The sequence below is a fragment of the Hypomesus transpacificus genome, chromosome 4 (genome assembly GCF_021917145.1).
Source record: "Hypomesus transpacificus isolate Combined female chromosome 4, fHypTra1, whole genome shotgun sequence".
Classification (NCBI taxonomy): domain Eukaryota; kingdom Metazoa; phylum Chordata; class Actinopteri; order Osmeriformes; family Osmeridae; genus Hypomesus; species Hypomesus transpacificus.
This window is the reverse complement of record NC_061063.1, coordinates 6,621,514-6,646,029: the sequence shown is the minus strand read 5'-3', so window position 1 is coordinate 6,646,029 and position 24,516 is coordinate 6,621,514. Positions and strand designations below refer to the sequence as shown.

Below are 24,516 nucleotides of genomic sequence, written 5' to 3'. Positions count from 1 at the left end.
AATTGAGTAGTCAGTCAAAGGGGAGAGATTTATGAAGGAAACGACCGTGTTCTATTTCTGTTGTTTGTAAATGTTATGTTATGTTGATTTGTATTGCAAGGGTTTTAATTAAATGTTTATCATACGAATGCCGGTAGCTATATCAGCTGTTTGAAATGTCAATTTAAAATGTTGACTAAATGTACTCAGTTTACTTTGGTATGATGTGAACTTATGTTCCAAACCAATGTAACATCACACGCGCATGTGCACATACAGAGCGGAAAGAGTATGTGCCACGAACGGAAATGCTACGGCCTTTCTGATCGCTGACTGCCATCATGGTGAGTTCGCCATGAAGCTTCTGGAATTTAGAAATATGAATACATAGGTGACTTTTATTCAAAACGATCGACTACTGATGTATTTTCATACATTATATATCGATACGTTAGTTTATGTTACGTTTTGTAAGTTGATTACAACAGTATCCTATGTTTATATATTTTCGAAATGTCGTGCCCACTGCCTGTAAAGCTACAACGTGGTCCTCCACGGGCCGCCCAACCGAGTGGTATCTCTGTACTAAGGTCTAACAAGCATGTTCAAAATGAAGAGCTGAATTAGCAAATCTGTGAGGATACAATATGGTCTGCTTCGGAGGCGTTGGTTTTTAGCTTGCTGACTTAATTGCAGTGTGGTGGTGCTACTTTTCAGACAGAAGCCGTGTTTAAGTTAACTAGCTAGCTTCATGGTTCTGTCACACATGCTACTGCCATAAGCGTCAGTTTTAAGTTGCTTAAAAAATCAGTGTGCCCCTTGATCAATGATGTTGTATGTATGCACAATACACAGCTCGACTACTCAAATATACGTATTAGGTAGACAATGGCAAGCAGCCTACGTTACCCACAGAGAGACAAGCCAAAGCAAGTTGACTCAAACTCAGGTAGTGATGTTAGCTGATTATTGGTTACCAACTTGTGAAATATTTTTTGGGGGCGGGGGCCGTAGGTAATTTGGATATAGTTATTGTGTACAATGCTTGTCCAATTCCAACGTCTGTAGGGACCTGACAATGTTAATAGTATCAACCTCAGTACATATCTCATGTCTTCCCTTCAGGTCTTCAAACGCTACGTTGAGATTGGCAGGGTCGCCTTTGTGTCCTTTGGACCCCACGAGGGCAAGCTAGTAGCCATTGTCGATGTCATTGACCAAAACAGGGTGAGTACCCTATATAATTTTCATCCTGTGCTACAACTGCACCTGATATCTAATGGTAAAACCAAATGGCAATATGTCCAATGTGCTGAATGCTCTACTTTGGTTCTCTCAGGCCTTGGTGGATGGACCATGCACAGGGGTGAAGAGGCAGTCTATGCCCTTCAAGTGCATGCAGCTTACTGACTACGTGATCAAAGTACCACACAGGTAAATGATGCCCCCCTCCCTATCTAACCCTGTGCCTCAACTCCCTTGACTCTTTCCATTTGACAGTTGGCACAGTTGAACTCAGACATGGTCATGCTCACTCCAGTATTTAACCCCCTGAGGTGTTTTTTATTCACAGCGCCCGCATGAAGTTTGTGAAGCGCGCCTGGGAAAAGGCCGAGGTAAACAAGAAGTGGGCAGAAAGCAGCTGGGCCAAGAAGATCGAGGCCAGACAAAAGGTGATGCCAAGATCCTGATGTACTTCTGTATTATTGTCTGTAAATGTTATTGTGACCTAGATTTTTTTCAAGAGATTTGTTATTGGGGGGACAAGCGTGCCCACATGTTTGAACATGAGGGTAAAACCACATTTAAAGTATGGAATTGGAGCTCCCCACACAGTTCTGTCATGACATTATAAAATGTAGTCCTTGATATTTTTTTTATCATTTGTTTGATATGTTTTAAATTGAAATAATTTAGAATCCAGTTGGTGTGGTCGCTTATTTCGTCTTCTGTTCTTTCTCTTTGCAGAGGTCCCAAATGACTGACTTTGACCGTTACAAGGTGATGAAGGCCAAGAAGATGGTGAGTAAAACCAATCTGATTTGTGTACTTAAGCAGGTCCAGATCAAAGGACCTATACAAGACAATGAACTAATGTGTTGGTCTTCTCTACCTTTAAAACCTTTTTTCTGGAAGCATATCTTTTTGCTTCTGCTGTTTTCCTGACTTTTACCTTTGTCTCCTGTCCTCAGAGGAACAAGATCATCAAGCACGAGGTGAAGAAGCTGCAGAAGGAGGCCACAAAGAAGGCATAATCTGTCCCCAAATAAACAATCTTGTTCAATTGTTCTCCTGTGTCTCCAAGTCTGTTTACATCACCAGTCTTGTTTTGGAAAGCTTGTATGCTTATGGTACACTGCCCATGCAATGGTGGATGGCTCATGTGACCAAGTACCAGTGTGGATAAAAAAAAAAGAAGTAAATGTGTTGAAAATAGAGAATTTGTTCTTTATTGGCTCAGTATTGGAAAAACTATAACGATCTGGGATCTGTGGACATCTCTAGCAAAATGAGATATTCTCAGGGTTATACCCCTACACTACATTCGTCATGCCAATTCAAAGTCTGCATGCAGGATGTTACAAACTGACGTTTTAAGGTAAATTGTCCTTCAGTTGTAATTGAAATTGAATATCAAGTAGCAAGCATTTGGCAGATGGATTAGGATCAGTAGTACCTGTCATTCTCCCCCCAAAACACTAGAAGGCAGCAAAAGGTTAATATTCGTGCTATGACACCTTGGATGTCAATTGTTCAGATTGGAAATGACAGTGTAAATAAAGACTACCAGAAAGTATGAGGTTTTACAACTGCAATCAAAATGTCAAGGGTATTCATGGAAGTATGTAATTTTATCTTTTTATTAAAGCACAAAGACTTAAGTTGTACATATGATAATGTTTGACATTGAATACTGGAGAAGTTGCACTGAACTACTTATGTAAAGCACATGTCTTTGGTTTAGGTTCACCCTAACTGTTCAGTACTTCATTGTATGGGCCTCCCTTGACAAACAGGTTCCACACTATAAAGTGCTTATATTACGTAACTGAACATTGCCCTTGCCTTGGTTCAGTGATGAGAACGGATAATGGGTAACTACAGAGTTGTAATCGCTATGAATTTATGTGGATGTCGGATACAAACATTACTTAATTAGTTACATGAGAAAATCTAAACTACACATAAATTGGTTGTGTCAACGTGAGAAGGGGGAACAAAGATGAGAGATCCATCCATGCGTTTTCTGTCGAAATGTATTCTACTATCATGGATAATTAGGTGGAATCATGGTTGAGGATGGCATGTCGCTGTCTTTCTCATTGATCTCCAGCTGATATGACACCTAGCTGACATGACACATCTCCCCCACACAGTAATGCAAACAGTTAAATCACACAATCACATTGTTGTGGGGCTGGCCAAGACCATGAAGTAAATGTAAGATCATATTTTTTTTTATGTATTCGCGCTATTGAGATTATAAAAAAGCTGGCGGTTGACTCATGTAGCAGTAAGATATGAATAAACATTTTTTTTTTTGATACAGAAATAAACATGCTTTGTGGTGTGCGTACTTCTGACGTCAGAGATGAATGGGACCGAGCAAGTATGCGCAGTGTGGCTTCAAGCGCTTGATAGAGTTGGCAGATTCACTGATGTTGGACATTTTTTTTCGTGAGGTGCTGTTATTTGCTGCAGTGGTAAGTTCCATTACCGACTAATCTTGTCAGCTTGATATTTATGATTGTAAAATAAGCAAATGGTCCTTTAACAGCCGTAAATAACCGAAAGGACGTATAGCCAACATTAGACGCTGTAGAACAGGAGCTTTCACCTGAGCGACTATTGACCAGGCAGGTATGTGCAGCGCTTCACAGCACATGTACACGGTTTCTTAGAGCTTTGTCCATGTTTGTGCCATGTCTTGTTTCACTGTATGCTTCGAGGTCTAAGCCAAATAGTGACCAATGCATGTTTGATTATATATGCGCAGGCAGATTGAATTTTAGCTGTTTCCATTGTGGTCGCTCCTTTGCTTTATGCAGTAATAGAGCGTTGCTTACTGGCTTCGTCAGCATGTATCCCATCATATTTTGAATCAGTGAGAACTTGGATGCAGTCCTGGGTATATTGACACGGACAACACAGAAAGGTCTCCATAAAGCAGGAGTAGGCTATGTTTTTTTGATGCAGCCTTTTCAGTCATCATTTGAATATCGTTGTTGGTCATTCTCAGGCACTAGGCCCAAATGTTTATATAATAATACAAATATATAAAGTAGAGATACTACTACTAATAATAACAATATTACAAATAATAATAATAATGGAAAAACAATAATAATACTGAATAATTATACGTATTCATTTCTGAAAGGAGTTTGCATTTCTGGGATTCATGTGACAGTCATTTTGATTGACAGCTTTGGGCCTCCTCAGTGCTGTCATGCTGTCAAATTCCTGTTGTGAAGATTGATGAATGAAATGTCTACGGGTATTAGACCTTGACCCAGCCTTTACAGTGAACCATGTACACTGTCCATTAACAAGAAAATCAATAGACTACTTGCAAATGGTACAGTTACACAACATGTCTGTGTATACGTCTGATTTGAATTTGCACCCATTTTAGCTGTGTCCACTCCGGGTACATTCTCTGGTCTGGTTTGTGGCCCAGTTGGCTGCATGCAGTCTGTGGCTGACTCTCTCCATCTCATTTATCTGCAGAGCTTAGAGCTCACAATCACACAGGCCCACACACGTACACTCACGTACACACACACAAGTACAGTTGTTGCCAGCTGGTGGGATTTCTGAAGGTGATTGTCAGTACGGGGCTTATCAGATCACTCAACCCTCCACCCTGAACAACATAATCCTGTTAGCCTGGTCTGGGCTCTGATGTGGCCTGGTTGGACTACGACAGCTCAGTGTGTGGTCTGCTTTGATCCTTCAGCTCTGTGTTGTTTGCTGGGTGTGTTGGGCAGGGAGGTGGAGGGGGGTAAGTGCTGTGGTTGGTCTGATGCGCCCACGGCGGGTCTTGTCAAGAAGGTAAAAAGTTTGTTTACAAGAGAGAATGAATGAAACCAAAATGGATTGCCCACACCTACTGTAAGAGAAAGAGTAAAGAAAGAAAGAAAGAAAGAAAGAAACCAGAGACCGAGAGAAACACATTTGTTGATATTTGTCCTAGAAACATGATGTCTTGTTCCTAATAATTAAAAAGTAAAATAGTTGTGTCATTGTTTTGTAGAAGTCATGTTGGATACAATCAGCGTAACTATGATGATCCTAGAGAAAATGACACACCTTTGTGAGAATCACCTGTCAGGAATGTTCTGAAGCACAGACTGTGCGTGCTTGGCTCAGTGGTACTGGAATGTCATGCATAGTTGGCAATTCACAATGAGGTGTGTGTGTGTGTAAGGTGTGTGGACACATGAATAAGTAACCTGCTCTGCTGCACGCCTATATGATGATAATTCCTTGATATCTGATTAAATACTATTATCTCTGTTTGTCTTTCTTTCCATCTTTTCCTGCAGGATCTGAGAAGTATATCTGAGTGCATTTACCTCCAGGGGTCTTAACATCTTGTCCACCAACCTGCCCCTGGTTAGAAGGTGTCCACAGGAAGTGATCTAGGACAAACTGAATTTCGCCTCTGTTCCCGTCCTGGACCAGTGACCAGGATGATGGACGGCTGACCTCAGATCAGGGCACAGCAGTATTGTCCTCTTACTCCCCAGGCACCATGGCGGGGTTCAAACGAGGTCACGATGGCAAGATTGCCGGCCTGTATGACCTGGACAAGACGCTGGGGCGTGGACACTTTGCCGTGGTCAAGCTGGCACGCCATGTCTTCACGGGGGAAAAGGTACTGTTCATCATTTCTCCACCACGTTGATGAAGACAACAACGATAATAATGTAATCTTCAAAATTTTTTGTTGGTGCTGTGTCTTGTGTGGCCGTCACAGGTGGCTGTGAAGGTGATTGATAAGACCAAGCTGGACCCCGTTGCCAGGGCACACCTGTTCCAGGAAGTGCGCTGTATGAAGCTGGTACAGCACCCCAACGTGGTGCGCCTGTACGAGGTCATCGACACGGCAACCAAACTCTACCTCATCCTGGAGCTCGGTGATGGCGGAGACATGTACGACTGCATCATGAAGCACGAGGGAGGCCTGAGCGAAGAGGTGTGTGTGTGTGTGTGCTCGCTTGTGTGTCTTTTTCCTGCTGGAAAAAAATCAACAAATTGTATTGAATCAATACCTAATTGTATTTGATCACTAATACCTAATTTTCCCCTCTGGAAGGTGGCCAAGTGTTACTTTGCCCAGATCGTTCACGCCATCTCCTATTGCCATCGACTGCATGTGGTGCACCGGGACCTGAAGCCGGAGAATGTGGTGTTCTTTGAAAAGCAGGGCCTGGTCAAACTCACTGACTTTGGCTTCAGTAACAAGTTCCAGCCCGGGAAGACCCTCAACACCTCCTGTGGCTCCCTGGCATATTCTGCTCCTGAGATACTGCTAGGCGACGAATACGATGCTCCCGCTGTAGGTAGGTTGGTGTGTGTGTGTGTGTATTTTCTTGAGATATGGCACGTACTCATTCTATCTTTAGCGCAAATAGATTGTGACGCGATGCCTTTGCTGTGAGTATACAAAGTGTTTTTAATGTGTCTGTGTGGATTTGCTTTGTGTGCTGGGTTTATTGTAACAGAGGCCATAGTCCACAGTGTGTGTAGTACTTTTTCTGGGACATTACGTCCTTTTATCTCAAGTCCCATATCTGATAATGATGATGAAATGAAAAGAAAGAGAAAGTATGAGAGAAAGAGAACAGGCATCAGTATTCACCCCCTCCACCCATAGGCCTGTGCGTCCGACCAAAAGGTAGAGGGCAACAACAAATGGTTTTCATTTTTCTGACTGAGTGGAGAAACAGCGGCAATCTTCTCCTATTTTTCTCCCCTCTCTCTCTCTTTCTCTCTCTCTCTCTCTTTTGTGGTCCTCCTCTTTTGTGCCGAGCAGATGATCCGAGTGCCCACACTGACACAAACACTCAAGTCTAAGAAACGGCATGTGGCTGTTTGCACATGCTCACACGTGCTTGTGTGTGTGTGTACTGTGTGTGTGTGTGTACTGTGTGTGTGTGTGTACCGTGTGTGTGTACTGTGTGTGTACTGTGTGTCACTAGATTTAAAACTAGTGGTAGGCTGCTAAGGCCTGCAGTGATTGGTTAGTGGTAGGCTGCTAAGGCCTGCAGTGATTGGTTGGCTCTGTATCGGTCATTTGTCCCTTAACATCTTGTCTGAGTGTTTGACCCAGATTTCAGATGTGGTGTGTGCTTGGATCAGCAGTGTTTTTACAGTGTATCATCGGCTTAGGTTGAATTTTGAAAACTGCAAATCTGTCGCCCCCACATTTGAAAACAAACCCATGCCCATGGTGTGGGTTTGTGCTTGTTTGTAAACTGTTGATTTAGTCGTATAATGTGTTGTAGTATCGTTTGATCTCAGTTGGTCATGTAACATGTATGTTTTGGACATGGTGTAAAAGGTTTGACCCGTGGACCGAGCATGTGGGAGGGCTTGAGCACTGGAGGTTTGAGACCTGGAGCGAAAAGGGCAGACGGTAGCCGTTACCAAGGTGACATCTGCCGGTCAGGTGTGAGGGAGCCTGGCGGGCATGTGGCAGTTTGTTCCGAGCCCACGTGCTGGTTTGCTGAAGATTTGAGGGGATTGTCTTCACAGAGCTGCCTCTGAGAGCTGATAAGCAGAGACCTGAGCTCTGATTGGATGATAAGGATGCTTATCATGCTTCGCGAATGTGTTCACTTGGAACTGCGTCAAGAAAATGTCATGAATTTGAACAGTCTATTTGACAAGATTAGCATTGGCTTTCCACAGTAATAGTACCAATGCAATTTTGATGTCTTGCGTAACTATTTAAGTTGTGTTGAATGTACCATTGTCTAGAATATTGCACAATGTTGACTGGAATTGTGATATTGAATGAAGCCAAGATTGGCTCAGGGATAAGGAAATAGGAAATTAAGGGGTGCTGGCTGTTATCGAGAGAAGATTGTATCTCAGCACCGGGTTGTTGAAAGAGAGGTTCAGGAGGTGTTTAAACACATAACTAGCTGTCACTACTAATATCCATGCTGTGGACGATAATGACCGAGTTACTGTGACATGTTCTGTACTTCAAGGAAGTTCTCTAGAAAGCTTTCCATCTGATGGTTTATAAATAAAGTGATCCAGTGAGCTGTCAGCCTGCTGGTTTATAAATAAAGTTATCCAGGAATTTAGTGGACCTCCGGCAGGGTAATGACAGAGCTGGGGTCACTGTTGCTAGGATACTTAGGACCCCAAAGTGTGCCGATAACAAGGCTAGTTTTTCTCCACCAGCATGGTCTCCGTAGAAAATGGCCTTGACTATCCTTCAGGATTAAACGGGTGATTTGAATTCAGCCATCTCATATATCAATAAACCATACCACTGACACTGACAGCAAGTTTGACAGTACTATGACAAACTTGACGTGAAATCTAAAACATCCAATACTAATGCCATCAGTTCACCTGGTTGTGTTCCATACTACTGGCATCGAGACAAGATAGATGAACTCACATTTAAGTTTCATGGTATGGACCAAAAGCAGAGGACAGTGAAAACCGAGACCGGGGTTTGGTGGACGTGTTTACAGTAGCTGTATTTTCTTGCCTCTGCAGAATGTGTGTCATTGGATCAGGGAGGCATGGATGGAGGAGGGTTGGAGGGCATGGATGGGAGGAGGGTTGGAGGGCATGGATGGAGGAGGGTTGGAGGGCATGGATGGAAGGAGGGTTGGAGGGCATGGATGGGAGGAGGGTTGGAGGGCATGGATGGAGGAGGGGGCGAGGGTGTGGATGGAGGAGGTTGGAGGGCATGGATGGAGGAGGTTGGAGGGCATGGATGGGAGGAGGGTTGGAGGGCATGGATGCTCAGCTGAGCTCCTACTTAGACAGACTGTTCTTCCCATTTCTTCAAACATGTGAGGGGCTATGAAGGATGAGTGAACACACTGACCCAATTTCCTGTGTGCAGATTTGCAATCACCCGTGGTCGTGTGTAATCGGTACATGTACATGTTGTGTGCTGTTGCGTGTGCGTGCGTATGTGAACACTCAGTGGCGGATCTAAGGGGTGGCAAGGGGTAGCAGCTGCCACCCCAATATATATATATATATATATATATATATATATATATATATATATATATATTTTTTTTTTTTTTTTTTTTAATGCATTTAGCAGATGCTTGTATCCAAAGAGAGAGCTTTACAAAAGTGCGTAGGTCTCTGATCATAACAACGAGATAGCCCCAAACATTGCGGGTAGCCAAAACATGAAGCAGACATTGTGAAAAAACGTTCCCAAAAGGAAGAACCATAAGAGCATGTAGTGAAACAAGTTACAATTTAACAACATGAACCTCAATCTTCCCATGGAAAAATATTATTTGTACATTACAGAACATTTCAATATATATATATATATTTTTTTTAATGCATTTAGCAGATGCTTGTATCCAAAGAGAGAGCTTTACAAAAGTGCGTAGGTCTCTGATCATAACAACGAGATAGCCCCAAACATTGCGGGTAGCCAAAACATGAAGCAGACATTGTGAAAAAACGTTCCCAAAAGGAAGAACCATAAGAGCATGTAGTGAAACAAGTTACAATTTAACAACATGAACCTCAATCTTCCCATGGAAAAATATTATTTGTACATTACAGAACATTTCAATATATATATATAAATTTTTTTTAATGCATTTAGCAGATGCTTGTATCCAAAGAGAGAGCTTTACAAAAGTGCGTAGGTCTCTGATCATAACAACGAGATAGCCCCAAACATTGCGGGTAGCCAAAACATGAAGCAGACATTGTGAAAAAACGTTCCCAAAAGGAAGAACCATAAGAGCATGTAGTGAAACAAGTTACAATTTAACAACATGAACCTCAATCTTCCCATGGAAAAATATTATTTGTACATTACAGAACATTTCAATAAATAATATTAATGTTACTGTTTAATTTAAACTACAATGTTCTAGCTTAATAATTTACCATGGGGAGTACTGTACCCCCCTACTTTGGGTTTGATTCGCCTCCAGGAGGCCACCCAACAACTTCCTTCTGCCACCCCAAATGAAAATCTCTAGATCCGCCCCTGTGAACACTCGTCCCTGCGAGCATGTGCCTCTTCACAGGCGTGTGACAGTGAGTGTGTTTGGGTATTTGTGAGTGCAAACACCCAGGAGCAGTCCCGGCTGCGCTTGCGTATTTATGCAGATGTCCTGGTCAAATATGATTCATGCTTCATTTGAATGGGTACACGCATAAGTTATGTAGGTCACTGAGGATGCTCATGATGCGTAAAAAAAAAACTCAACCTTTTCTCCCCTTGTTATCTTATGTTTAGTCAAAATGACTTTGAGGTGTTGTTTCAGATGACATTGTGTGCTGTGATGAACACTGTATACACAGTACATGTAAGCTCATCTCTCTCTCTCTCTCTCTCTCTCTCTCTCTCTCTCTCTCTCTCTCTCTCTCTCTCTCTCTCTCTCTCTCTCTCTCTCTCTCTCTCTCTCTCTCTCTGTGTGTGTGTGTAGATATCTGGAGTCTGGGTGTGATTCTCTTCATGCTGGTGTGCGGCCAGCCCCCCTTCCAGGAGGCCAACGACAGCGAGACCCTCACTATGATCATGGACTGCAAATACACAGTGCCGCAACACATCTCCCACGCTTGCAGAGAGTGAGTAATACAGACAGACACACACACAGTTTGAGAGTACTCTGCAGGTGCTGCATATTTCATGGTTGTCGACGTGTGAAGAGGGAGAGTGGTAGGGACAGCGAAGGAGGGATGGAGAGAGAGAGGCCTCGCACAGCATCTCTTCTGCTCAGTCTCTTTCACCATCTCTCTATCTCTTCCCCCTCCCTCTCTCTCTTTCACTATCTCTCTATCTCTTCCTCTCTGTCTCTCTCTCTCTCTGTCCCTCTCTCTGTCCAGCTTCCCACTCTACTGCAACCCCCTGTACTACCAGCGCTGTGGCACCGTGTTGAGTGGATCTAATGCATCCATTAAACTCTAGCCTCTATTTATAACTAGGTGCTGTTGTGAGCTTACACTGGAGCATAACTCTCTGTAGGATAAACCACTTAACCAGGCTCCTGTCAAACCAAATGGCCTATTCCCATGCTCTTGTAGAGTGAACATACAGTATGCTAAAGAGTGTGTATGTGTCTGTATCTGCTGAATGCCCAAGGCATGTTTGTGTCCATGGTTGGATTTCATGTTGCACCTTGTCTTCATGTGGTCTCTCTCTTTCTCTCCAGCTTGATAGGTCATATGCTCCAGAGGGACCCCAAGAAGCGCGCTTCTCTGGGGCTGATTGAGGCGCACGATTGGCTTCAAGGCATTGACCCCTCCCCTGCCACCAAGCTGACCACACCCCTCGTGTCCTACCGCAGCCTATCAGAGGAGGAGCAGGGTAGCATCATCCAACGCATGGTTCTAGGCGGCATTGCGGACCGCGACACCATCACAGAGTGAGACATGTGAACACACACACACACACTCACACACCAATGAGAACCTGTCATTAGTAGGTAATGAATCCGCTTCATCAGTCTTAATAACTGTCTTTTTGCCACATCCTTGGATATCTGTCACTATGAATCAGGACAGCTGGTGCCACACTTAATTGCCCCCCCTTGCCCCCATCATCATCCATTTATTTGTCATTAGCACCCTGGCCACAAGTGCCCGGTCCTCAGCTGGTGTCACGCTAAATGGATTCCCCACCCTTCTCCCCTAATCTTGAGCCGCAGTTGGACTTTGCCGTCAGGGCTTTGATCAGCTTGTTCTTTTTGAAGGGTAGACATTCATCATTCTAATGTTAAGTATTATTCTCACAGTGTAGTATAGAAACGCGCCAGTAATTATAGGACACCATGTACCAGCATTTTCTTGATTATGGCACTTATTTTCTCTCTCTTTCTCTCCCCTAGGGCCCTTGAGTCTGACAAGTACAACCACATCACAGCAACTTACTTCCTGCTGGCAGAGAGGACTCTGAGGGAGAGGCAGGAGAGAGAGCAGCACAACCAGATACGCTCAGCCAGCCCCAGCAAAGCCCAGTTCAGGTACACACACATGTGCAAGCACGCACAAACCGCGCCCCCACACACGTGCATTTTCACATGCACACTGTGCAAAAAACACACGCAAATAGACACATTGTGGGAGAATATGTGGCAGCAAGTATATGAGGACAGAATGGAGAGAAAGAAAGCATTGCAGTGGTCAGAGAAAAATTTGTTTTCTGCTTCGTTCCTGAACTCTCCGCCTCACCCTCACATCCGGCTTACAGGCAGTCGTGGCCCACCAGGGTGGACGTGCATCAAGACATTGGGGACAGTCTTGGAGGGCCCTCCATCTCCCACCCCGGAGGCCCCCAGTCCCCTGCCCGCAGTGCTGAGAGCCTCCACAACGGCCCTCGTCCAAAAACGGCTCTACTGGACCTGAACCAGCGACGACAGAACGACTCGAACGCACCTCCCTCAGCAGGGCCCTCTCTGCAGCCTGGCATACAGAACCAGGGAAGGGGGCTCAGGCCCCAGGGCAAGCCCCACACCAACCACCTCCGGCTGGGCTCTTTGGCCCCCTCTGCCCCCTCCAAGCCGCGGAGCCCCAGCCTGTTCAGCGTGGAGGAGGACGAGGAGGAGGACGGGAAGCAGGAGGAGGACTCCTCCTCCCCCTCGGCCATCCCTGCTCAGGTGGTACTTCGATGCAAAGCCCCCTCCTTATCCTCCTCTACCAACAACCGTCTGGCGTCCCGGAAGAGTGCACCCATCCTCAATCAGATACACGAGGAGGAGAGGGAGGAGGAGGAGGAGAGAAAGGAGTGCGGTTCGAAGCGGGCGCCTGCCCCTCCAACCAAACCCACCCTGCTCCTCTGTACCAACGTGAACAACCGGATGTCGTCTTTGCTGGAGTCGCCCCCGGCAGCCACCGTTGCCATGACATCCCCTGGCTCGGAGACGAGCGACGACGACGACGACTCAGAAAGCCACTGGAAGAGACCGCTGGAGAAGGGCATGGTACGCGTCGCCAACGGCAACAGACATGGCAGGAGTCTCTCGGAAGGGGGGGAGGGGGGAGGAGGAGCAGGAGGGAGGAGGGATGCAGGGCACGTTAGTCCCTCCAGCTGTGCCAGTGGGGGAGACGGGGAAGGGAAGGGGCTTGAGAAAGGGGGAGACGGGGGAGGAGACAAAGGGTTAGACAGGGTGGTAACGGGACAGGGCAGCCCCCCCAGCTGTGCTAGTCCAGGGGGAGGCGCGGGTCAAAGTATGGGCTCGGCCAAGCCCAGCAGTGGATTGGTAGAAAGCCTGAAGCTCATGAGCCTATGTCTGAGCTCCCAGTTCCACAGCCTGACGAGTGGAGGAGGAGGGGGTGGAGGAGGGGGTGGCGGCGGCGTAGGGGAGCCCCAGGATCGGCCCATGTGGCGGATGTGCATGGGGGGCTCCACCGGCAGCCTGGATAAGGTCTCCCTACTGGGTGGTCCGTCGCCCAGAGGGAACCTCCACCACCAAACCCCCCTGGACCCCCTGGCCGACCCCCTGCTGGAGGGCCCTTGTTCGGGCACCCTGAGGTTGGGAGAGCTAGACCTGGCCAGGGAGAACCACCACAATCTGAAGAACCGCGTGATGCAGATGCCTCTGACCGACAAGACTCTCTCGGTCAACATCCACAGGAGCCCCAAAGAGGGTCTCCTCTGCACCCCCACCCCACACAGCTGCTGCCAGGTCATCTAGACCCCCCTCACCACCATCACCATTATCCTCCGTCTTGTCCCCCTTCTGTTTCACTCCTCCCCTCCGTACTCTTTCACTCCTCCCTCCTCTAACCAACCCATGTGATGCCAGAAATCGTTTTTGGCTTTGGGGTTTAAGTTTTCACTCCACTGTCAAGTGACTATTTCTCTGTGTGTGTGTGTGTGGACAACTGGTTTATTTATTTATTTTCTACCTCTTGAAGCACTTTGGGAAAACGCTGTGTCACTCTCCACACACAGAGTCTGGTCTGACGAGGTCAGAGTGGGCACAAATTGTAGAGGAGACAGCAGCTGGCTGAATGGTCAGGGTGGGGTTATGTGCACTCTGAGATTTCTAAATGCTACTGCATTGTTACTTGATGTTGCACAACGACAATCTTTTGTTTGTTAATCACTTCCATGTCCCTCCTCTCTCCCCTGTCTCCCCAAAAATGTTTTAGAATATGTTTTCATTTGCCCTGTTGTTTATATTGTGTTATGCAGTTTTTTTTTAAAGGCCAGTTCTTTTTTTAACCCATGTTTTTAGACAATCATGTCAAACTTTTTTTATGCTGACTGAAATGGTTTGAGATAGGACCATGATGTGACTAACGTTTGAATAGAGAAGAAGGCATTGCAAATGCTACATATTGCGGGTACAAAGTGTTATCTGATAGTTTTTCACACTTAGTTTTGTACTTCTATGGACTGTCATGGACGGATCATACACACACTTCTCAGTCACTGATAACTCACTGACTTGTACATATGTCGAAATAAACTGTAGTATTTAGAGAACTTGTAAGTATTTAATAAAGTATGTTTAGCTCTATTTAAAGTCTTTCCCATAGACCTGTGTTCTCCACTCCTGGTCCTGGAGATGTACGGTTGGTAGAGGGTTATGTAACACACACACACACACACACACATGCACTGTATCTCTCTAGGACCATGGCTGTTGACTACAACTGTAGCGTGTACCAATACAAAAGCAACAGAGAGGGGGCAAAAGCCACATGTCCCCCAGCCTCCTTTAACCAGCCCTCCTATTTCATGTATTGGTGTGTGTTGATGGTTGTAGGATATATACCTGACAGTGCATGTGTTTTTGCCGTCGCTACTTTCCTTCCCATCAAGGCCTATCAGCCAGAGAACAGCACCTGTCCATCGGACTTCTGGGTCCTAACTCTTAGCTAAGTAACTTTCTGTAGCCTAACAGCAATACCAACGACTGCAAACAAAATGTACAACAAAATGGATGTGCCATAAAATTATTGTCTTGAGCATAACGTACTGTATGTATATGATATAAAAGTGTACAAAAATAATTAAAAAGTTGTGAATAAAGTATGGTCTGGGACCTTTTGTTTTGAACAGGAAGTGAATGTTTAAGGTTGCACACCAGTTATACATTAGTCGTGTGTGTGTGTGGGAGAGAGAGAGAATGATCTATGAGCTTTACTGAAAGGCCTCTAATCTTCACATCAGCAAGTTCTGGAGCATTGTAATCCGATTTAACATCTTGACGTCCTACAACAGATCAGGGGACAAATAATGTTGTCGTTTTTAGGCTAGTGAACTCTATTGACCTACAACCTTTAGCATCACACACATACACTGCCTGGCCAAAAAAACAGGTCACACTAATATTTCGTTGGACCACCTTTAGCTTTGATCACAGCACACATTCGCTGTGGCATTGTTTCGATAAGCTTCTGAATTGTCAAAACATTTATTTCCATCCAGTGTTGCATTAATCACTCACCAAGATCTTGTATTGATGATGGTAGAGTCTGACTGCTGCCCAAAGCCTTCTCCAGCACATCCCAAAGATTCTCAATGGGGTTAAGGTCTGGACTCTGTGGTGGCCAATCCATGCGTGAAAATGATAAATCATGCTCCCTGAACCACTCTTTCACAATTTGAGCCCGATGAATCCTGGCATTGTCATCTTGGAATATGCCCATGCCATCAGGGAAGAAAAAATCTAACCTGGTCATTCAGTGTATTCAGGTAGTTAGCTGACCTCATTCTTTGAGCACATGCTGTTGCTGAACCTAGACCTACCTATTTGCCTAGTTATATCCAGGTGGCAACTTTTTGGGGCCCGGCAGTGTATAACAACACTCAGACACACACATGGAGAGGGAAACAGTTGACATAAATTCTTACAAAAAACCTGACTGAACCCACACACCTCTATTCATAAACACAGCTCACAGACAGAGCAGAGCTACAATGGGAAAACCCAATGACAGAGTGATTATCCCCATGGTCCGTATCACACACACAGCCGAGCAAGGTACATGGTCCCTGACTGTTTGGAGAAGGGATGAGCCCAACAGCTATTACAAAGTAGCTGTGTGTGCATTTGAGGATAGATGTGGTTTTGTGTGTGTAAATGTGTGTGTGTGTTTGCTCGTGTGCATGTTTGTGTGTGGTTGTGTGTATGAGCAGTGTGTATGCTTAGTGATGTAAGCGAAAGCGAGGGAGGCTCGTGTTTGTTCAGTTTTGCTGCCTGTTTACCCGTTTCCCACTCACTGTGTGACACCAAGGAAATGGCAGCGTGTGCCTTTATTCAGCTTACTTTCATGTACAGTATACGTCTGTGTTTGTAGATGTCTCAGAGACTATGCAATCTGAAACTTCAGCCCCGAGTCTGTAGAAGAAAACAAATCCTGATCTATTGTGTGAAAAAATAACTCCTCTATTCAGTCTCTTCAGTTTTGAAGAGGAAAAGAAGTGTCAGATATGTTTTCTGCAGCTGGCAAAGCCTTACTGCTGTGTGCTTTCCCAAATGCAACGCGTCAGTCCAACACCGTCACAATTAAAAGCTGAAATCATTAGGACCTGTCACTCCATGAGAAGCACGAGGAAGGAGAGAGCGAGCGAGAGAGTTGCAATTCACCAGCCAGTTTGATTGAATGAGAGGTGAGGAGCCTATTGCCGATCTCAGTTACAATTCTCTTTTCATCCAATTTTGGAAAAGACAAATAGATTGCATAATGCTGAATCCTAAGAAAACAAGAAATTTGAATATGACCTTACAAAGGGTAGAGATCTAAACACTTTTATGACATTACACTCTAATCTAGACTGCTGCTTTTATGATGTGACAAAAGGTGTCCGAATAAACAGATACTATTGTGACATCATAATGTCAGTTCTTAGAAATATCCCATGGCTGCAAACTGCATGTGGGTCCACTGTCTATCAATGATTGATTATTCAACTATGGAACAGTGCAGTAACTATGGAAATGTCGATACGTAACATTCGTTCTTACTGGAAGCGATCTATGAAATCAATGAGATGTAGTTTAGACAGATCGGTTAAACCACATAAGGTCAGGACTGGCAAGTACTGGCAAATTTCCCAAACTATGATTATTACTATCGAATTAACACTAAAAAAACGATTTAACTTGAACAACCTGCTTGGTTGCTCATCTCCAGGGAGCACCTTGCCTCATCCATCTCAACCATTTCATCCAAACCCAGGTTAAATTTGCAGGACTTGACAACAAAGGCCAGGGTTGCTCGAGTGATGAATGAGACTCATTATACTAGTCTTTGTCCGCCCTGCAAATGAACACAATCTGCTCTTGTGGTTCGATACAAAATACACTTTGTTCCTTTGCCTGTCTAGTTTGGTTGGTTGCAGCTCTGCACTCGTAACCACCTGCACAAATGGACTGAGGAGGGATGCGATTATGCAAAGTTGGAGGTAAGCTTCATGTTTGTGGTTACTTAAATAGAATCTGATTGGAGAGAGGATCACTTCAGCTGGCTGCCTGCCAATGCAGAGAAAGTGGTCTGTCAGGGCCATCAACTTAACCTTTAATGCTGCATCCGTGTCTGTGTTGGGTTGTGCAAGAGGTTTAGAAGTGTTAGGTTGCATAACACCTTGCACAAAGGAGACAGCCACTGTGTGTGGTGTTGCTGTTGACTATTGATAAGACAGCAAGGCCCCAGGACCTTGTTTTGAGCTCTTGCCTCTGATAAGAAAGCAGCCAGGTGGGCTGCCATTTTCAGAGCTTACACCGAGTATATGTGAATTAGGGGTATGTGCATCTGTGTGTATGTGTGTCCACGTTTGTTTGTGCCTGTGTATCGCTGGCACTGCAGACCAATTCCCCTGTGTTTCAGAAATTCAATTATGGCCAAACTCAGCTCCTGTCACTCGCCTGTCACTGAGTTTTAGCTTGTAATGAAATGAGATTGGTGTGTCTGTGTGTGTCTCAGTACGTGTGTGTGTGTGTGAGTCTCAGTACGTGTGTGTGTGTGTGCATTCACATGGAGGGGAGGGGGTGTTTGCTATCTTTCATGTACAGAAACCATATTAGGTTCTGTAGACATAAGCCAGATCCAAAGCTGTGTTCATGTATGTCTATGTATGGTGGCTGTGCACAGAGGCTGTGTGCGGTGGCCATGCACGGTGGCTGTGTACGGTGGCTGTGTATGTAGCCGTTGATTGTCACCCGCTGACTCAATACACACCAGCTACCATCCTTAAGTAAATCAACAACCCTTAATTCCCCTGTCAGGACATACATGCATCACTTCCTATATTTTTGCTGGTGTTGGTGAAGTCTTTGGTCTCCGTGGCTACCCTGTTGCCAGGAAACGGCTCTGGGGGCGATGGTTGGGAGGAGGACTTGGCAAGGATGTCACTGCTAAAAACAAGGTGACACATAAGATGTGTTTGTGAAGTGGCACTTTTAAATACCAGGTGCTGAGCAGACATGGATCCACAGAACTTTAACCACTCTCCCTCTCACTGGAAGAGAGAGCACAAGCCGTCTTCGGGGGCCTCCGCCGCAAACGTGCCGAGCAAACTTTAAAATGTAAATGTAACAGAATGTAAGGCTGTGCATTAACGGACAGATGGGTCCCTTCCCACAGCAGCCAGACATATTGTGATGACACTATCGCCCTCTGCTGGTCTGGTTTGAGAGAAGTTTACTCGAGAGTGAACAAAAAATTGTAGTGCATTTTTTTGGAAAAGGAAAACAACTCAATTTCAAAACTCAATGAAGGTGAAAGGTAAAACCAACATGTTAGCTTTTGGTCTAGTTAGATAGAGTCCAATATTTCCCATTGGGACAAACTACTACTCCTTAAAACATCTGGCAGAAACTTGCTCAATAATTTTTTAGAACATTCTGTTCCATTTTAGAAGTTTTTGTTATCAGGATCTTTAGGGCACACTGACCTGTATACAGCAAAGCCTGCTAATGAATAAGCAAAACTAGAACTGTAGGGAACATCCTGTACTGTATGTTTATTTACAACTGTTATTTACATCCCAATGACACACCTGTACCGGACCATCCTTTGACAACAACTGTACATGTTACTACAAGTTATTTTCATCCCTACTCATCTCGTACATTTTTCGAAAGAAAGATTAAATAATATCAGCACGACTCACTGAGTATACTGTAGAGACACATAAGACTTTCGTGAAGGACACAATTAAGTCGCCATAACTGCCATCTTTACTGTTTTCATCATCATCATCATGTTGGAATCACAGTCAACTCTGTACCAGGTCTGTACATGTGTGTGGGTCCTTCTTCCTGATTCAGCGATCTCCTTCTGTCTTTGCCCCCCCGCCTCTCTTCCTGCTAGTCTCTCTCCTCCAGTTCCCTTCTCTAATCCATGTCTGCTAGAATCTTGAGGATGGTCTGGTTAAAGTCACCTGGCTGATCGGCGAAGACATAGTGACCTGCTCCCCTAATCACCTGGGAGATAGAGAGAGAGAGTGAGAAAAGAGGAAAAAGCGTGAGAGAAAGCAAGTGAGAAAAATAAAGATAGAAAGAAATGTGTGAGAGCAAAATAAAAACAAGATAGAAAGTGAATTTCTAAATCCATTACTCCTCGCTGATAGAACTGCTATCTATTGGCAGATAATTCTCACATTGATATCCACATCCGGCCTGGTTTTCTGGATGGTGTATCCGGAGTTACTGTCGATGCTGGAGCGGGATCCGTAGATGAAGGACATGGGAATGTCAGCTCTGATATGTCCAATTCTCTCCAGCATGGGTCTCTTGGCCCAACCATAAGGAATGGTCATATTTCTAAATGCAGTCTCTCCACTGCAGAGTGAGGGAGAAGCTTAGCACTCTGTGTGTGTAGGGAATTTGAGTGTGTGTTTTTGTGTACATGTGTGTAGGGAGTGTGTGTGTGTGTTTGTGTGTGTCTGTGTACATATGTGTATGGTGAAATATTATTCCTTGACTCTGACGGCACTTCTGATCCTTGATCTTCTACTGTACTTTTTATATTCACTATTTGTCGTTTTGGATAACAGCATCTGCTAAATTAATCAAATGTATACATGTATTAATGTATGTGTGTGTACAAACCTAGGAGTCTGTACATTCAGATGATAGATGTAGTCAGACACAGTGTTGTCATCAAACATGGACAAATACTTCTGTTTAAAATCCGATCTGATCGTCTGGACAAGCGTTGGCCCTAGAGGAGAATAAATAAACCAAATCAGCATCTTTACAAACCCAGTTTGGTCCTGTTAGAGAGGTACTGGGTGTCGGGCGCTAGCTAACCCAGAGGTCCAGCCAGTCGGAGGCCAGCCAGGGGGTTGAAAGGGCTCCACACGGCCCCCATGGCTCTGATCCACACCGGGATTCTGCTCTCGTGATCGGTCTTCTCTGGACGGGCGGGGAATCCCCACGGCTCCACCAAGATTAGGTGCTTCACCCTGCACAGACACACAACCTTCCTTATTTATGGTAAATACCCACACGCACAAACACCTTTTCTCTCTCTCAGGCTCCCCTACCTGTGTGGGTATGCTAGTGTGTAGGCTGCAGATAGATATCCCCCCAGGTTGTGTCCCAGCAACACAATCTGCTCCAGAGCCACCTTCTCCCTCCACTCCTCCAGGGAGGCCACAAACCGCTCCTCCACCTGCTGGGGGTCAATGCCAAACTGGGGCCGGCTACTCCGGCCGAAGCCCAGAAGGTCCACGGCATAGACAGCTCCGAAGTCTGAGAGAGCGTCCAGGTTATGGACCCATAGCGCCAAGCCACCCCCAAAACCATGGAGTAGGACCAGGGGAGGCTTGAGCCGAGGCTGGGCTCGGTGTTTGGGCTGGGCCCCGTCTAGAGATCGCTGTTGAGAGGTAAAGGCTAAGGTCCAAAGATAGTTGCCATCTGATATACGCACATGCTGCCTGGAAAATGGGTTTCTGACACCTGTTTAAAGAGGGAAATGGTGGAGGATGGTTCAAGGGGAGAAAAATGGAGGGAGAGAGAGACATGAAGGATTAAAGATACGAGAAAAATGTGACTGGATGCACACATAAGAGGAGAGATGGGGATACTGTACTCAATCTTTCTTACACGTGAGCATTTTTGCCTCTGCATCCTTGAGCTTTGAGATGGACGTGGGACACCAAGAAGGAAGCCAACTAGAAATCCACCATGAACTGCAAACATACACACAGACACACACATACACACATTGCGTAAACTGTTCTTTTGAGAAAACTCATAAACCTCATGAGTCACTGAACTTTGACCTATAATCCGACCGTTTATCTTTGCTAATACGTCTGTCAAATTGCTTCCGATGTTTTGAAGGAATTAGTTCTTTCACCACAACAAAATATTTCAAAGCTTTTTTTTTTTACACTTCAATTATGGTCGGATGGATAACTGAATCTACAAATTAAGACAAAGGCGTATGATTGTATATTTCGTGCAATGGGACATCAAGATTACCATTTAGCGTAGTAAATGACACCAAGAATACACGTTCAAAGCTGCCCGGGCTATATAAACTTGTAGCCTACGTTAAACACTTGATTAGAAATGTGTTGGCATATCAAAACAGGTGTCAGTAATGCCTCACAGAAAGTTGTTTATATGCACTTACCTCGGCTCCGTGGGTTGCACTTCCTCCGCCATCCTCCGCATACTGAACAGTGACAGCTCCTCTCCCTTGACTCCATCTGATCAACTCTACACTGTGATGGTAATGACAAGTCGGAGTTGAGTAACGCCAACTTGAAGTTTAGTAACGCCAACTTGAAGTTTAGTAACGCATATGTTCTTATCTCTCTTCTGTCTATTAACAATAACTGAGGCTATAAAGGCAAAATGTCACTTTACAACAGGGAAGTTGAGGATGCCACGATGACATCGTAAACAGCATGATTAGTTTGACCTTTCACCACCTGTAGTCTAGTGGGGTGCATTGTTTTAATATTCTCTTGATACTCTTGTTTTTAAATGTGAACTTTGTGACAGTGATTGGATACTGGTCTTCGTTTAAATGGAGAATAGCCTACTAATGAAGCAAAGTATATCTAGGAATGTCTGCGTGTGTGTGTGTGTGTGTTTGTTAGTGATGTGTCGTTCGTGAACGATTCGTTCATTTTGAACGAATCCTTATAAGGACTCGGGAGTAACGAGTCCTCTCAACGAGTGATTCGTTCATTTCCCGACTCGGTCTTTCTACGAGTCTTTGGATCATTTTTCACGTGACCTGCATAGGCTCTGTAGCTAGAGGAAACGAACGATTCGTTCCTTTCCCGACTCGGTCTTTCTACGAGTCTTTGGATCATTTTTCACGTGACCTGTATAGGCTGTAGCAAGAGGAAACGAACGATTCGTTCCTTTCCCGACTCGGTCTTTCTACGAGTCTTTGGATCATTTTTCACGTGACCTGCATAGGCTCTGTAGCTAGAGGAAACGAATGATTAGTTCCTTCCCCGACTCGGTCTTTCTACGAGTCTTTGGATCCTTTTTTCACGTGACCTGCATTGTATTTTTTAGTAGAGGAAACAGTTTCCTTATTCCCTTTCGCGTGGCCGCTGTTTTAGTAAGACGTGAATGAATTATATTCGCTCAAGTCATCATACTGACTGGTTTTGTTATTTTCACTCTACATTTACACTTACAGTTTAGTGCAGTGTTTGACGTGATAATTAAATGCTAGTGTGATAATACATGACCAAATCATACAAACTCATGATACATTATTTTAATGCAGGAATTTATTTTGAAATAGTATTTGCTGGTGCACATGTCATGCACTAACCTACAGTGGACGTATAGGGGCTATACGTCCTTTGCAGTGGACGTATAGCCCCCAACCCCCCCCCCCCCCCCCCCCCCCCCCCCCCCCCCCCCCTCCTGAAATGAACAAATGACTCGAAAAAAGATTCGTTCATTTTACTGAACGAGATTCAAAGAACCGAATCAGTAAAAAGAACCGAACTTCCCATCACTAGTGTTTGTGTCTGTGGCTCGACTATCGCGATAACTGAGAGCATTGTATGACGTTGAAATGTGGCAGGTGTATTTTTCAAGAACCAAGGACGTGAAGTGGTGCGTGTGAAGTGGTTTAGGCAAGCTTCATGACAAATACATCTAAATAGCTGCCACTGCACTAGCATTCGTCACCTAGTGTTCTGCTCACGGATATTGCACTAGCTATGAAAACAACAAGACTACAAAGAAGTTAATATTGCATATGGAAGGGACAAGAAACGAACTATGCAACCGGTTCCGGCAAAAGTTGGGCCAGAGAATCATGGATAGCTGGATCCTGCAGGCCTACTATTCTACACTGTTGTGATAAAACCATCAAGAAAGGTGAATTCACCTTTCGCTTTAAAGCATGGGTTGTGTTTATATCCATTCCCTACATCGTTAGCTACCTCTGGCTTAAATTTAAGCAGTAAACGTTTGCTAGCTAGCTGACAAATTGCTGGCTGCATTAAGCGATGGAGCCATGGGTCACCCACACGTGTAAAGAGTCATGTTTCTCTATGGCCACAAGGTGGCACACTTGTGTTGAGAATCAATTTGTCAATTGTATTGTCCAATGCCAAATAATCTGCTGGGGAATGTAGACTTTGGTCTATATCTAAAAATATCTATTGTGGAATGCGGATAATTGGTCTAATATCTAAAAATCTTTACTGTGCAGTGTAGACTTCTTGTCTGTCAAATACTCTTCTCTGTGGAATGTAGCATACGTACTATATATATCCAAGTGATTGATGTGATGGTTCCAATGAATGCTGAGTTGTTGGTGTTTTCCATTAACCTAATGACAAAACAAATTCAGTGTTAACTGGAAGCATGCTCTAAGTATAATGATGCCATCAGTACTGGCAATATAAACATAAAACACAGTTTTATCCATGGTTGGCACACTCATCCCTGGATGCCATAAGGTTGTTCTAGTGCTAATGTCTGGGAGATTGATCAATTTATCAGACTGACTGGAAGTATACCCACACACACATTCACTCTCTTTCTCTTTTTCGAGTTGCCTCTTTATATGAACTCTCTTTCTCTCCCGCACACAGACACACACACACACACAATCTCACACACAATCTCACACACAATTTCCCTCTGACTCCCTCTAATGCCATCCACACTTAGTGGCTCTCAGACTCTGAGCAGTCAATGTGAGTGGTTACAAATGCACCTAGACCACTCTCACTCAGATCCTCCAACCCTTCCACCCATCCCTCTTTCCCCCCCACCACACTCACGCGCACACACACACAGGAGACACATATACACACAGCAGCAGCAAAGGCACATGCTCACAGACACATACACATACACACACACACGCACAGTATATACATTTATACACACACAG

The 24,516-nt window shown here is 44.7% G+C and overlaps 3 protein-coding genes across 5 annotated transcripts; 2 read left to right on the top strand and 1 right to left on the bottom strand.

Annotated features, from left to right (window-relative positions):
- The first annotated feature begins 240 nt into the window (after positions 1-240).
- Positions 241-2,268, top strand: rpl14 (ribosomal protein L14). Its single transcript, XM_047019112.1, has 6 exons — positions 241-323; positions 1,105-1,206; positions 1,319-1,413; positions 1,553-1,652; positions 1,948-2,001; positions 2,172-2,268. Exons 1-6 carry the CDS (start codon positions 321-323, stop codon positions 2,232-2,234), a joined length of 417 nt encoding a protein of 138 aa, XP_046875068.1. The 5' UTR covers positions 241-320; the 3' UTR covers positions 2,235-2,268.
- A 1,280-nt stretch (positions 2,269-3,548) lies between these two features.
- Positions 3,549-15,205, top strand: LOC124467037 (SNF-related serine/threonine-protein kinase-like). Of its 2 annotated transcripts, none has more exons than XM_047019110.1 (8): positions 3,549-3,683; positions 5,529-5,860; positions 5,963-6,181; positions 6,302-6,548; positions 10,653-10,794; positions 11,379-11,591; positions 12,054-12,188; positions 12,416-15,205. In XM_047019110.1, exons 2-8 carry the CDS (start codon positions 5,738-5,740, stop codon positions 13,857-13,859), a joined length of 2,523 nt encoding a protein of 840 aa, XP_046875066.1. In that variant the 5' UTR covers positions 3,549-3,683; positions 5,529-5,737; the 3' UTR covers positions 13,860-15,205. The 2 variants fall into 2 exon arrangements, with proteins under 2 accessions (XP_046875066.1, XP_046875067.1); XM_047019111.1 differs by lacking the exon at positions 3,549-3,683 and adding an exon at positions 3,696-3,840.
- Positions 15,206-19,150: 3,945 nt separating this feature from the next.
- Positions 19,151-22,012, bottom strand: LOC124467224 (1-acylglycerol-3-phosphate O-acyltransferase ABHD5). Of its 2 annotated transcripts, none has more exons than XM_047019424.1 (7): positions 21,766-22,012; positions 21,231-21,316; positions 20,669-21,083; positions 20,433-20,587; positions 20,232-20,343; positions 19,781-19,838; positions 19,151-19,604 (listed from the first exon to the last, which is right to left on the bottom strand). In XM_047019424.1, exons 1-7 carry the CDS (start codon positions 21,804-21,806, stop codon positions 19,515-19,517), a joined length of 957 nt encoding a protein of 318 aa, XP_046875380.1. In that variant the 5' UTR covers positions 21,807-22,012; the 3' UTR covers positions 19,151-19,514. The 2 variants fall into 2 exon arrangements, with proteins under 2 accessions (XP_046875380.1, XP_046875379.1); XM_047019423.1 differs by having other exon boundaries at positions 19,781-19,961; positions 21,766-22,011.
- Between the last annotated feature and the right edge of the window lie 2,504 nt (positions 22,013-24,516).

Excerpts from the sequence above, each read along its gene's own strand:
- LOC124467037 (XM_047019110.1), top strand. The coding sequence starts at position 5,738 with ATGGCGGGGTTCAAACGAGGTCACGATGGCAAGATTGCCGGCCTGTAT. Across the intron at positions 6,549-10,652 it reads ATACGATGCTCCCGCTGTAG|ATATCTGGAGTCTGGGTGTG; the intron begins GTAGGTTGGTGT and ends GTGTGTGTGTAG. Across the intron at positions 12,189-12,415 it reads CCCAGCAAAGCCCAGTTCAG|GCAGTCGTGGCCCACCAGGG; the intron begins GTACACACACAT and ends TCCGGCTTACAG.
- LOC124467224 (XM_047019423.1), bottom strand. The coding sequence starts at position 21,806 with ATGCGGAGGATGGCGGAGGAAGTGCAACCCACGGAGCCGAG. Across the intron at positions 19,962-20,231 it reads CTGAATGTACAGACTCCTAG|TGGAGAGACTGCATTTAGAA; the intron begins GTTTGTACACAC and ends CTCACTCTGCAG. Across the intron at positions 19,605-19,780 it reads GGCCGGATGTGGATATCAAT|GTGATTAGGGGAGCAGGTCA; the intron begins GTGAGAATTATC and ends TCTATCTCCCAG.
- rpl14 (XM_047019112.1), top strand. Across the intron at positions 1,653-1,947 it reads AGATCGAGGCCAGACAAAAG|AGGTCCCAAATGACTGACTT; the intron begins GTGATGCCAAGA and ends TTCTCTTTGCAG. Across the intron at positions 2,002-2,171 it reads TGATGAAGGCCAAGAAGATG|AGGAACAAGATCATCAAGCA; the intron begins GTGAGTAAAACC and ends TCCTGTCCTCAG.